The sequence below is a fragment of the Enoplosus armatus genome, chromosome 6, assembly GCF_043641665.1.
Source record: "Enoplosus armatus isolate fEnoArm2 chromosome 6, fEnoArm2.hap1, whole genome shotgun sequence".
Classification (NCBI taxonomy): domain Eukaryota; kingdom Metazoa; phylum Chordata; class Actinopteri; order Centrarchiformes; family Enoplosidae; genus Enoplosus; species Enoplosus armatus.
This window is the reverse complement of record NC_092185.1, coordinates 26,779,088-26,793,090: the sequence shown is the minus strand read 5'-3', so window position 1 is coordinate 26,793,090 and position 14,003 is coordinate 26,779,088. Positions and strand designations below refer to the sequence as shown.

The following is a 14,003-nucleotide window of genomic DNA, read 5'->3' as shown; positions in this document are numbered from 1 at the left end:
GAGAGACACACCAGTTATATGTCAGATTAGCAAAAATTGGCACATATCTCCAGATGACCAAAAATTAGTACATATCTACAAATGCCAAACAGCATGGTTGGATCACTCAGTTAATAAAAATCAAGTTAAATCACATCAAAGTAAAAAAAAATCAATGCAATGGACTTTTGAGTTGCTCCACAGAGAACATTGCATTTTTTGCTTTTGCTGAATATTTGGAAGAGCATGTTCAAGCAGCACGTCTATACCCCTTTCCTTAAGCCAGTGGCAAGGGCATGCTGAAACTTCAGCTACGAGATCTGTCCAGTGCATACATAAATATGTTTAGAAATTGATTCTCAAAGCCACTATGAGTAAATGTCATTACCTCATCTTCAAAATGGTCTGAAGGCATACATTTTTGTTTGTAAAAACAATCCTAGCTGAAATTGATGTTTTTATGTTTTCCTGTCAGTAGTATGACATGATGATTGATGATTAGTAGTATGACATTTCCAATTACTGGCCAATAAACCTCAGAATTTGATGTTAATACAAAACTCTCTTTTCTGAAAAAGGAAAGGCCTTTAAAATTATGCAAATAAAATACACACCTAATGAGGTGCAGCCTTCAGGTATACTTAATGAGCACCCACGGCCCACCTGAGGAAATTAGGCTAGCAAAATCAGTTTCGTCTTTTAAATCCTTTCTGAAAACACACTTTTATAAACAAGATTTTAGGTGAATCACTCCCATATGCACTGCCGCTCGAGAGCTTCACTGAAGGCCCTTTGTATCTCCTGCGTCTCTCCTGTATTACCCATTACTCCTACTTTTTTTGAAATAATTTTTTCGGCAACACCTGTATATATAGTTTTAAGTCAGGGGGTCCTACTACTACTCTCACCTGGAAAAATCGACATTAAAAGCTTACAACTCGACGCATGTTCTTACTATTTTTTCCTTCTGTGCTGCATTTTCTACTGTTAACATGTCTGTGCCTTTTATAGTCCACTGTTTTGAATCTCACACTACACCCTCATTCTACCGAGTCTTTGGTGGCAGGCATTGCTAGTCTTCCTCTCCCTTTACCTTTAATGACTAAACTGGTTTGTAGGGTTCGTATGGGGGGGCTCTCACTCACTATTAGAAGCCGTCTTCCTCTCCACTTTCTATCATCCACCTTAAAAGCACTGGGACGTTAGTCCTCAGCAGCTTATGAATGACATATTTGGTGACATTGGTGACATAATCTCTCCTCAAAAAAAAGGAAGAGCTCTCGCCTGCAAAGTAATCAAGCTTAATCAAACAAATAAATACACTGTTAACTGTAGCTTTGTGCTATTCATCCACTTTATTATGTTTCTATTATTTGAGTTTGGACAGCTTCTGGTAGGTGAGGGGTATATATATTTTATATATATATAGTCATGTCATACTCCGCACTTTCGAGGTTCAAGGTTCATTTATTTATCATGATACAACACAGGGTTGTGCAACAAAATGCGAGCTGTAGACCCTTTGTGCTACATACAAAGAAATTCTATGTTCAATGGAAAATATTGTATTCATTCACAAATTATTATTTCATTCACTGTGAAGCTTCTGTCAATGAAGCTCAACACTTCTGTCCTGGATGTTTCATGTTTATAGCCTTCCAGCCGCTCCAAGGGCACGATCCCTCCCTTACCCGAAACATCTGCAGGAAGTGCTCATTTTCATTGACAGTAGCTTGAGTGAATGAAAATAGTATTTCTGTCAAAAAGAGAGACAGTGGACAGAGTGGTGAGTGTCCTGACTCACCTACTTTTTACTTTCTTCTAAGTACATTTTTACATAAGTAATTTTACTTTTACTTTACTCTTTCTGTCCCTGGCCAATATCTTTACTTGTGACTGGCCTTGTCATCATTATCATTATCTAAATACTGGCTTTTATTTGAGAATTTATGGAAAGAGAAGAATCACGCTGTCTACTTTTGAAAAAATAGATCATGCGTGTCCTGTCTCATAAAAGCATTTCTTCACTCTCTGGGGTTAAAATAGGGATGAAAGCTGCTGCAATATCACACCTTTTCAGAGGGCAGTCTACAAGACATAGAAATGTACTCTTTGCTGAAATCACTGAGGTGAATCCAGGTAAAAGCTTTTATCTTCACTGATTTCCCTCATGAAATCTATACAGCTGACAAAAAGGTGGATTTAGACACATAGAGGCAGACCAATAAGAAGGGGATTCATTCTTGGGCCCACAACACAACATCAAGATGTCGGCGTTATTTTGTTGCTTTGTGCTGTTCAGTTTTTCTGTACAGGTGAGAAATGAGCATTTCTGTTTCTGTTTTTCTGCATACACACAAGCCAACCCAATTCTCAAGGTCTCTGATGCACTAGTACATCAAGATGCAAAAACAGAATCCACCGAGATCTCATTCACATTTCCAAATAATACAGCAGAAGCCAAGGTGTGCATGAATCAGAACAGAACCTATGATGTTTGCAAAGGATAGAAACCTCATAAAAATCTGATTCTACAGGAGTGTATGCCTCATGCTCTAAAGAATAAATGTTTGTCAGGCTGATCTCCGTGAGATTTCTCCATGACTCCAATTCTAAAGTTCACTTTAGCTTGAAATGACAACCTAAAATTGTTGTTTTATTTCCCTAGAGCACAGCCAGACTGTAATGAATTTGCAGAAATTTCGGCTTGTTGATCAGTACCTACTGACTCAACTATTATTACCAGGTGCTGAGTTTGTTGCTTTTCCATCCTCTGTTTTGTTAATTAAAAGGAGCTCTGAGCCAAGAAATTGTTGACTAGCCACCAACATCACCAAACTGTCAAATTTTCAGATTTACCTCTGGTTTAATCTAATTTATTTAGTTTTTTTGAATGAAAAGCAGTCACATTTGGTCTAAAAGCAACAGAATCAGCCTAAAAAAAAGGGTCAAGACCATCAAACAGGTAACTGGTATGAATGATGGCCAACCCTACAAAAAAGACCCAAGTTTTAATAAACTGGAATTTTCCTTTAATCTAGTTCCTATTGGTTGTTGTGATAAAACAAACCTCATTATTGGCAAGCTGGAACCATGGCTGTTTGCCGTAAGTGAAGATCTCCCACAGAATGACTCCGAAGCTCCACACGTCACTCTCCGTGGTGAACTTCCTGTACATGATGCTCTCTGGGGGCATCCAGCGGATAGGCAGCATGGTGTGACCTCCCACCTGAACGCACACGTACACATTGGAGAAAGACGTTTTAAAGATGAACATGAAACTGTGTATGATGAATATCTTTCAAAGGATTGCTTTTTGGAGATGATATAACCAGCGCTGAAAGTCAAAGTTACACTCGCTCATACAATGCCACTTTGCAAGTGACAACCAAATATTAAATCTTGACAATCCCAGCTTTGATTCGACTCTACGGTACACTTATTTGTATTGGCCCAAATATGACCTTGAATATAATGGTGACCTTTTGAAGATAAAAAATAATGATGAAATAATATTTTTTCTGGGTGATTTGAATCAAATACAGTAGTATTTAATCAAATTAGATTTAACCATGTAATCAAACAACTCCTGTCTTAAAGGGAAAACTGTCTTAAATGAAATCAGCATTAGATCTCTGTGCCTCAGTTAGTGTTTGTGAATGTGAACAACTCTACTCTGCAGCTAGAAAAGCAAATAAGTACGGTTCTTGTCTATCACCTTATACTTTGGAACATTAGGAGACTGTCCTCACCGGAAATCACAGCATTGTTCATTTGCTCAAACTTGTGTTTAAATTTTCCTGAAAAAGACCTCTTGTAGTCATCAAAGTAATTCCTGACCTGTCTAAGTACCAAAGGTAAAAGCAGTACAATGTTATACTGTTATACTGTCCCCAAATCTGTTTAGGAGGATGTCCAACCCTGAAGACATCCCATAGGTAGGTGATTGGGGTGCATGGTGTGTACGCAAAGTGCAGGAGTTCTACATGTGATTAGGACTCAGGACTCACTTTGGTTAGGAAAAGAAAATAATGTTGGTTAAATACGGAAAAAGTTGTGTCACATGCACCAAGTCACTGTTGACTTCTCCAACATTAAACCAGACCACCATCAACTACTATATCTAGTTCCCTTTGGAGATACGACAAATTCCTCTGACAGACGCCATATGATGTATTGGAGATCATCTGCTGCTTCTGATTATAGCACATGATGTATATCACCCACAGTGTTCATCATATCTGCTCTGACTCATTCAGGCCACGTCCAGTCAGTTATGAATGACAGTGAATATAGGTTTATGAATGGGTGGTATATGGTGTATATGAAGTGGCTACAGGTTTCATCCAATCTTGCGTAACACGACAGTAATAGCATTAACGTTTCTAACCAATGGTTTTGCTGCAGTGTCTGTTTCCTTCACCACATCAATAATTTGAAAAGTACATTCATCGAACAAGTTTTAACAATCCATCAACATCAGCAGCATCAAATCCAAGTGCACAAAGCATGTTTTTCTACATTGAGATTTATAATACAGAACCATGCATATGCACAGCTTTATTAATCTGATAAGAAGGAGTCTTAGTGAACCTCCACATTTGGCCCCTGGTTTACTCTTTAAAAATGTAAGCAAGAGCATGATCTTTCCTGATCTCAACCAAGTGCTTTGAGTTGTCTAAACATAACAATAAAATCCTTAACCATGTTTTTGCTGGAAGGAGTGGATATTGTAGTGAACACACATAAAAAATGTTGTCACTTAACATTTAGATTTGTAAAATAGAAAAATTATTTTGTTAATTTCAAAAAGTTAATCATCTACACGACTCTGTGTTTACTACTAAACATATTAGCCAATGTAAATCAGTTGTCATTTGTAAAAGGAAATCACTGTCAGGAGATCAGGAGCTTTTTGAAAGTGTCATTAGCCAACGACTGTCATGGTCAAGCTATATCATGATCAACAAAATGCCAAGTCTGTGCACTAATTACCTCACTCCACCAAGCTAACAGCTAACGTTAAAATTAACATTATCTTAAAGTGCATATAATGAAAGAATTAGCAGTTAAGCTTGAAAATCGCTGTCCCCTGGCTAGTAGCCACAAATCACATAGCACATGCATGCATTCATTATGAGTTTGTAAATATGAAACTCCATATAATAATAATGATCCAACAAAAATCTAATACTGACTTCTAACATATAGCAGGCCCAGTCACTTTCTGGGATTCTGTCATTGGGTGGAATTTATCCTTTAATCACACTGACTAATGGTGAGGATGTGAGAAGACGTACAACCCAGAATGTCTTCTCTATTATACGACAGCATGTAGATCAGACAGCGAGTGAATCATTATTCATTTACTCTCGCCTGCTCTCTGACTTCTGTGAAATCATAAAGCAGCTTGACTAATTTAGTCAAATACGTGCCTCCTAATCAAGACTCGCATAATGAATGACCTCCAGTGTGCCGCTGACAAATCATCCTCCCTGCACTCCTCCCCTCCCATCCTTCCTCTACCTCTCCTGTCTGCTTTACCCATCACCTCTTCTTCCTCCTCCTCTCTTGGAGTCACGGACTTACTCATTAGCTTGGACTCATGGTGACAATAATGGATTTCAATAGTGAGAGGTTTTCTTCTCTGACAGCATAAATTACTTCTTGCTGATGATCCATACTCTCACCATGTTCCAAACCCCATATTCTAACTATAATATAGCTCAATACACAGTTTCTCTCTCTGTTCAGGAGGGGCTCTTCCATAGACCTTTTTCATGGCACAACATAACAAGGCACGAATGGCACAGGTGAAATTGTTATCAATGATGGCTGCAACCTATTGAGGTGAGCCAGTTCTAGGGCTCTGGTATTGTGCATGCTGACTCCCTGTCATGGCTTACTGCGACACCTAACACGACTAGCTGGTTCTGGAAGTGTTTTTCACCGTTCTGTATTCCCGTTTCAAACATTCTCCTCAATGTTACTTAAAGCTGGAGTGCAGGACTTTCACATATAAATGAACGTCTGTATTTCGCAAGTTTTTAAATCTAGTGTCTGGTGACATTCCTGCGCTGGTGCCCCAGCAATGATTGCTTTGCCAGAGCTGAATGGGGGAGCAACCGCGGCCACGGAGTGGGCTACCGCCAAGGCTACAGCAGAGCCATGGAGAGACAGAGTCGCATCAAGGAAGTTCAAAATGCTTGATCATCATGTAATTCATGTAGACTTCAGATAGTTCCAGGAAGTACTTGGCGGGCAGCTAGAATGCGTAAATATAATACATCCATGGTAAACACACAGAAACAGAACTGCGATTTTTGGTAATTAGTTAGAGAACGGAGTTGACGCAACTCTCTCTCTACATGCTCTGGGCTACGGAAAAACCTGTAGGCATACAGAAAAAAGTTCTGCAGTCCAGCTTTAACATACAAAAACACAGATCTCTCCCAGTTAAATGATCCTATAGGTTTATGTTATGACCACCAGTTTGAATTATTTCAACTTTGTGTCACAGATATCCGGATTTGTCTGTCAGTTTGGAACAGCGGACCTGTCTACATACTACATTACCCATGACCTTCAGCTGCCGTTGCTATGGAGAAGAAGCCAGTCAGAGGTGTGAATCAGAGTTGTAGTAAATTTAAAACGCCTCATTTGTGAACAAAACATGTTGCCATGATAAGTAAGTTAATTTAAGGTGCAGATTGTAAAATCAGTCTCTAAACAGCGTAATCTTTAGCCCTCAGCAGCGCTGCAAGTAACAGTAACATGTTTCTTGCCAAATTGCACCTTGGGAGTCGTAGTTAACTTATCACCTTACGTTTTTATGTTTAAGACTTCTTGGACTCAGATATTTTCTAACACAGTTGTTCATCTTTCGTTCAGATGATTCAACCAGGAAAGTGAATTGATCAGAACCAGTGGTGGCCCAGCATGGCTCTTCCCACTTCGCAACTCCATAGAACTGAGGAATGCTTAATATGTTAGTTCTATGTATTACATCATAAAAGTTTGGAAATTTAAAGCTACACCAACATCCAGAAGGCTATCATAAAACATGTTTTTTATTGCTTTGCTGTTGAGAATCTGAAACCTACATAAGGGATTGCTACAAATAGTTTGGTATTGCTACAGGCCAGTCTATCTATATCAGCAGCAGGGGCCCAACCAAAACTACAAATTGCTTAATAAAAAAGCTAAATTTTCAATCAGTTTCCTCAACTTTTTTACAGGTTGTCCAGCATCAGGCTAGCCAATGAGTAAGCCAAAACAGAGGAGCTCTTCGGACCAATGGACAATAAGGAGGAGGGCGCCCGAAGGTTATTTAGATAGAAGGAAATTAAGCCATATATTGGGGGGGGGGTGGGTTAAACATACTAAACATACAGATGGACACCAGAGAAGTGGATTATGCTGCAAGACCAGTTTGAGAAGTTTCTGTGAATGTTTCTGTACTTTACACTATTGAAAATCCATTATATCTGCTGTGAATCACTGTCTACAGAAATAAGATTCAAATTCTAATGTGGCTCCCAACTTGTCCAAAGATACCAAATATGTCAAGCATTTTGGGAATGTGTATAAACTGATGCACAAGACATATCCAAGAAAAGTTCCATTTGATGGGACGGTGCAGCCATAAACAGTCCTGGGTTTCACTCAGTGTGAACATCATATGCTGTAGCTTCAATGAAGAGCTGGTACAGATTGCATGACGCTGTCAGACAGAGGGGGAGTAAGATCATTTTAGATTATTTGAACAACCTTAAACCTACCCTTGTATTGCATCATGTATGGCTTTTGGACTTTAACAGTTCATCTTACTCTGTGTTCTGTGTTAATGACTAGCTGCTTGGATCTATGCACATCAGCTAATTTCCATTTCCACAGTCATAATATGCAACCCAAAGACATGTACATTTTAATGTGACTCTGACCACCTTACTTTGGATAATTAGATATTTGACCTATGATGAGCACATTTACTCTTGATTTGTTTTGGTTTAATGTAGTTACAGTCTGATCGGTCAGGAAGCATGTTAGTGTAAATACAGCTTTCTGTAGCCTAAAGGAAACGTTCCCAGAGAATATTAGCTATTTGTGAGCCGCTTTTAATGCCAGAACTCTACCTGTCTTCCTAGAAGATGATTCCGAGACAGCACTCTTTTATAGATTTCAAAAGCTCTGCATGTTTTACAATTATTCTCAGGCTTCACATTTGAAGCCCAGGGTTACCATTTGCCTTGGGCTAAGAGCTGGCCTGAGGCTAATCAAGACCACCTTCCATAATGCAGCAGTTAGGGCTTAGCTGTGGGACAAGAACAGCTCAGCAGATGCTTGGTGAATGTATCAACACATGGTCCCGGTTTCTGCTATGCAATTGTGAGAAAACTGTTGTGGTTCTTCTGATTCAAGTCAACTTTATATTCCCAGACAGAGGCTTGAAGAAGATTTCAGCCAGTTATACACAAAAATGCCTGTTGAGTAGTCATGGGAAGAACTACTCAGCCAGTGAAATCAGTCGTATAATGTCTCTGAGGCTCTGGAGAAGCTCTGTCAAGTCAGAAAAATAACCCTGATGTTGTCATGGTGATGTCTTCAGGGTTATCTCAACAACTACACATTTTTAAAAGAAAACATTTCCCAGGCAGGGAGGGTCTAATGGGAGACACCATTATTTGACCAAAGGCATTTCTCAATCTGTGTTCTTGTCTGTAAAAGTCAGCAATCACAGCCCAAATACTGTCCCAATTCAAAGTCCATATGTGGCCAAGTACGGTCCAAGTGACCAGAGGGTTTCTAGCTCCAGCCATTTTATCAAGGATGTTTTCAGGAGCTGACTTGTCCAAAGTTGGGGTGGACGAGTATCCCAGCAGCATGCATTTTACAGCAACCAGCAGAATTTGAAATGGACTCACAACTGTTATGACTTTCATCCGGATATCATGTCACCAAACAACCAACCAAATAGATTGTTGTTGTTGAGCCATCTAAATAATTTCTACTTGTAAATTTGTGTATCTGAGCCCAGTTGAGCTGGTGACGTCAGCAAGAACTCTGTTGTCCCAAATGCAAATGGATCGTGCTGTGTCATCCCATCCTCTGGGGTTTAGACTCTCGAGTCCAACTTGCCAAGTTAAAAGTGCAGTGTGGTATTAAATCACTAGAATACCCCTTTAAATTATTAGGCGCTCAACAAATTTTGACAGCTGCCTCTTGACGTAGTCAGCAGAGACTTGGAAAATATCAAAATTCAGTTAAATGTTCAATACTAGTGCTAGAGACATAGAGTTTGCAAACTTTTAAGTCTTGAGGGTTGTAGATGCACACAGCTTTAGTTTTCTTACATGATAAAGTCTGAGAACCCTGATGGGGAACAGCTACGAGCACGCAAGACAGAGGTGGGCACCCTGTCTGACCCTGAAGTCCTGGATGACTTGGATAATTTTAAGACATACAGTTGAAGTGCAATCTGCTCAGTCTGAGCTGCAGACAGAGTTCTGTTTGACTGCAGGCGAAAGGGAGGAGAATCACTGTGGTGATATCCTCTGTCGGTTTGCTTGTCTGAGTGATGCATGTTAATTAGCCAGTCAGTCTGTCCTCTCAGACGAACTACAGCTGGGAGGATATGTGTGCCTGTGCAATGTCTGGAAAAGAAGCTTTTGGCACACCTGCCAAGAGATTAACTATGTAAAAAAAAAACATAAAAAACAGGAAAATAAGTAATGTAACCTACATTCAAGTCAACAATAGATGGGTCAAAATAACGACTTGACACGGGAGACCACTGTTTATTTCCTGCTTCCAAGTGACAGTCATTGTTTTCTTTTCATCATGACCATGGCCATTTCATAACCTCAACCAAGTGTTAAGTGTAACCATGGCAACGGAGGTCCCTCAACCCTAACAAAGTAGTTATCTTAACCCAAACCAAGATGTTTCCTTAACTTTAAAGCAGTTATAATGTATATTTTTATAATAACAATGTATCTCTGTTAGTGCTGAACCACCAGCTTAATCTGCAGCTCCCCTTGGCCTTACGGAGGCCTTTTTTCCGCTGCACACAAGTAGCAAAAAAAAAATCTCTTATTGCAGCTTTAAATAAGCACTTAATGTAACCAAAACCATGATCTTTCCCTAAACCTATCCAAGTCATTGTTTTGGGCCTAAAGCTAGCACCATAGCAGTGTTAGAAGTTCAGAAAATGGTTATATTTTTGAAACAATACTGTATGATCCTCACACTACCCCCTGCACTCAAATACTGCCTTTCACATAAATCACTAATAGAGAACATTTGCATATACACTAACCTCACATACCTAACAATCCTAGGTTTTACACTAGCCCTTTTACTTTAACAGAGTCTCTGCTCAGGCCCACATTGTGGTCATATTGTGTTTTGGAGATGTACATAATGCTCTTTCTTTGCTATCCGTGCAGTTCCTATGACACTGAGGTGATGATAGGTAAGATAAGTAAATATTTAATCCGCCAAGTCTGGCTGGATGCATTCTGTGTGTGTATGTGTGTGTGTTCGTCTTTCTTCCCCTGCCAACTTTACTTTGTGTACATTTTATCTTTCAGACTCCAAGCTGACACTGACACAGTAAATATACAACAATTTCAATCTAAACAACTCAACATCGTGCTGCATTAAGGTAGGGGTGAGTGCACATGAGCAATATAAACAAGGGAGAAATAATGTATATAGTGTATAAGTCTGAAGTGAACCACGGAACCAGTTCACTGCTGATGAGGGTTAAAATTTTTCTAAATACCAGTCAGCCTTTTCTGTTGCAGTACCAGTGGCCCTGCTGAGACGTTGGAACAGCCATTAAAAAGAAAACAGTCCGCAGAAGCTACTTAGGAGGATGGGACTCAGTGGAGTCATTGACATTTACTGCCAAATACAAATGATTTCCCACCATGCCAATTACTGTGCTGAGAGAGTCTCCTGAAAATCCCTCTGCGCCGCTGTTCACCACCATCTAACAGACAAACCTCTTCTACATAGGCAGGAAACATACAGCCGAGCTTCTTCATTTTGTCCATCTGGGACCCATATGAGAAATTCAACACCTCGTCGGGGGTCCAGGGCTCATTAAGATATTACAAATCCTTAAATAAAAACAGCTGCAGGCTAAATAACTTAGAGAAACCATACAGTGAATCATAATGTGACGGTCAATCAAGGTAGCAGTCTCCTCTCCTGCAGCTATTGTACACTAGTTGAATGCAGTTGAAGTTATCCATCCTCTGTCTGTCCACTTTTTTTGATGTATAACCAGAACCTAGCAGCTGGCTGTGTTTAATTACTACGCAGCACTTTCACACCCAGACTGTGGAGGTCAAAAGCCATACATTAATGTTACTTTTGTCATAACCAACTGTAGTGTTTTGAGACTGAACAACTTTCAGTCAGGCATGGCAGTAATGGTGACGTCGCCAGAGACATAACCCAGCTGGCGGATTAGCTTATGCTTACAGATGCATACGTAAATCCAATTAAAAGAAAGAACATACTCTCTATATTGAAGCACATGAAGATTGTTTCAGGGATGTTGCACATTTACAGTTAAAGTACATGAGTTCCTGTTCATCAGTGGTAACCACGTCCTGCAGTTTACCTGTTGATTCGTACCTTCCCCCGAGAGTGTGACTTTATATGGCGTGACACATATGGCTAGTAGGTATTGGTTTGGAAAAGCTCTTAAGTCCCGCTAGCAGCCCTTAGAGGCTGCAGTGTTTATTACCACCCACAATACTAAAGTGCTGGATGGAATGAAAAGGTAATTTCTTAACACTTTAACAGCTTTATCAGTAGTGGGGTTTGGCCTGAAGATTTGTCCCAGGGTCAGTAAAATCAAAAGGGTGTATTGTTTTGGGAGCGTACTGTCATGGTCCCGGCTGTGCCAGAGTCCCCTGTTTGTTTTCTCTTTGGCTGTATTTGAAACCGCCCACTACACTAGCAGTACGTACTGATTTGACGAAAATGTAGTATGCAGTATGCAAACAAAAGCAAAATATGCAGTATGTCAAAAACACCGTTGTGTGTCGTACTGATTCGGAAAAAAATCTTCCAGTATGCATCGGACCAGTCTACCTTGCATACTGTGTCCCACAATGCAAAGCGCTGGTAGTGGATTGCCATTAACGTTTCGTAAACTTTCACTTATTTCACCTTTGCAGTCCACCAAAATCTGTTTATGAACAAATTTGAGGTGAGAAATAAGCAACCCAATTACTGAATCTTCATTCATATTAGATCTACAAGGCCTCATTTAAAATTTGGTTCGACTTTCATAAGGCAGGGGGGCAGAATACCTGCATGATTATACTTCTGCCTTACAAAACAGAAATCTGCCTAATCCTGTGTTTCATTGTGCTCAGGTTCAACACTCTGGTGTGCCACACCAGACCATTCACCTACTCATGGATCTGTTCACACTGCCTGCCTTGTTCTGCCACTCTGCTCAGTTCACCTTGCTCATCTCCAATCATCTGGGCCCAGTTGTTCAAAAGCAAACCGATTACGGCTATCGGATCAGATCAAATCTTGAAAATGGGTTGTTCGAAAGGAAATCTGGATTCTGAAAATTGGATCGGATCACGTAATCCAATCCTGTTTTTAATCTGTATAAAACTCTCTGTTTGCGTTGTTCAAAACTTTTCAGTAGGATTGGGATCACTTTGATCCAAAAAAACAGGATTATTCGGATCCCAGCTGAGGGGTGGATTCAGGGTGGATTTCAGGAGCAAAATGTCATAAAAACTTCAAAATTGATCAAAAATACACTAGAATCATGTAGTTTAAATACATTGATCTACATTTTGCACTTGATTTGTTTAACTATTACTGTGATAAAGTAAAAATGTATTACTTTTAATTATGATTTACCACTGTAAATTATTTACAATGAATCAATTACAATGAAACAATCGTAGTTTTTAATAATCTCTCTGTCTCTTTCTGTCTGTCTGTCTGTCAGATTCGTCAAGTTGTGTTAAAAATTTGTATTTGTGGTGAATTCGTATGTTTGTTCTAATTTACTTTTTGTGGGTCAGCTGAAATGTCTGACAATTTAAAAAGGTATTAAAAATGGAAGAGCATGTTGGTACTGTAGTCAGTCTCTTCAATTTAAAACACTTGAAGTGGTCGCCTGCTGGCTGTTACCTGTTGTTACCATTCAGACCACTGGTAATCCAGATTTGGTGATCCTAAAAAAATTGAATTTTCTTTGAATGACACGTTGTGTTCCATGAAAACTGAAAATTGAACAAATGTCAATACATCTAGATCTTGTGTATATGAGACATGCATACTGTGTAATGAAAATTCATTTTTAATTTTAGTAAATAAATGGAGACATGCAGACATGTTCTTACCCTGTAATAATCTGTGCTGTAAATGTCTCTGGACATGCCAAAGTCTCCTATTTTCACCAGAAGGCCATTCCCCACCAGGCAGTTCCTGGTTGCCAGATCACGGTGCACAAAGTGTTGAGATGCCAAGTAGATCATCCCAGCTGCGATCTGACTGGCTATGTGAAGCATCTGGGACAAACCCAACTCCCCATTGGTCTGCAAAGGCTGTCCATCCACCAGGATCATGGCATCTGGCCCGTGGGCTCTGAGGAGGAAGTTACAGAGTTGGTTAGAAGCTCAGGAAATCAAAAGATATCTCATCTGAGACAGCCCTGACATCAGTCAGTGTAATGTAGCTGAGTTAAAGGGCAATATAGCTGGTTGTGCATGTTGTAGCCCATTAACTCCAAATTGTGTATATTGCACATGACTGCTGACCATTTTCAAAAGCCAGTTTTATGATGGATTTCCTTCCTTTAGGCAGCCATTGATTTCAGTTCATTTCAGTACAATGTGAAAATCTACTTGTAGACCCTTGAAACATGTAAAAACTTTATTTTTATTTTCATGTGCTAATGCACTTATGCACTTATGCATTTGCACAACTAAACTTGCTTGATTAATTCAAACCATATGTGAATTGAGAGGTGG

The 14,003-nt window shown here is 39.6% G+C and overlaps 1 protein-coding gene across 1 annotated transcript in view; it reads right to left on the bottom strand.

The window, feature by feature from the left end:
- LOC139286188 (NT-3 growth factor receptor-like) overlaps positions 1–14,003 on the bottom strand; it is a 219,478-nt gene that overhangs the window by 197 nt on the left and 205,278 nt on the right. The window contains exons 16-17 of the mRNA XM_070906923.1: positions 13,374–13,617; positions 3,050–3,208 (exon numbers count right to left, since the gene is read on the bottom strand). Of these exons, the coding sequence (XP_070763024.1) occupies positions 3,050–3,208; positions 13,374–13,617 (403 nt within the window). The remainder of the gene's footprint in view (positions 1–3,049; positions 3,209–13,373; positions 13,618–14,003) is intronic.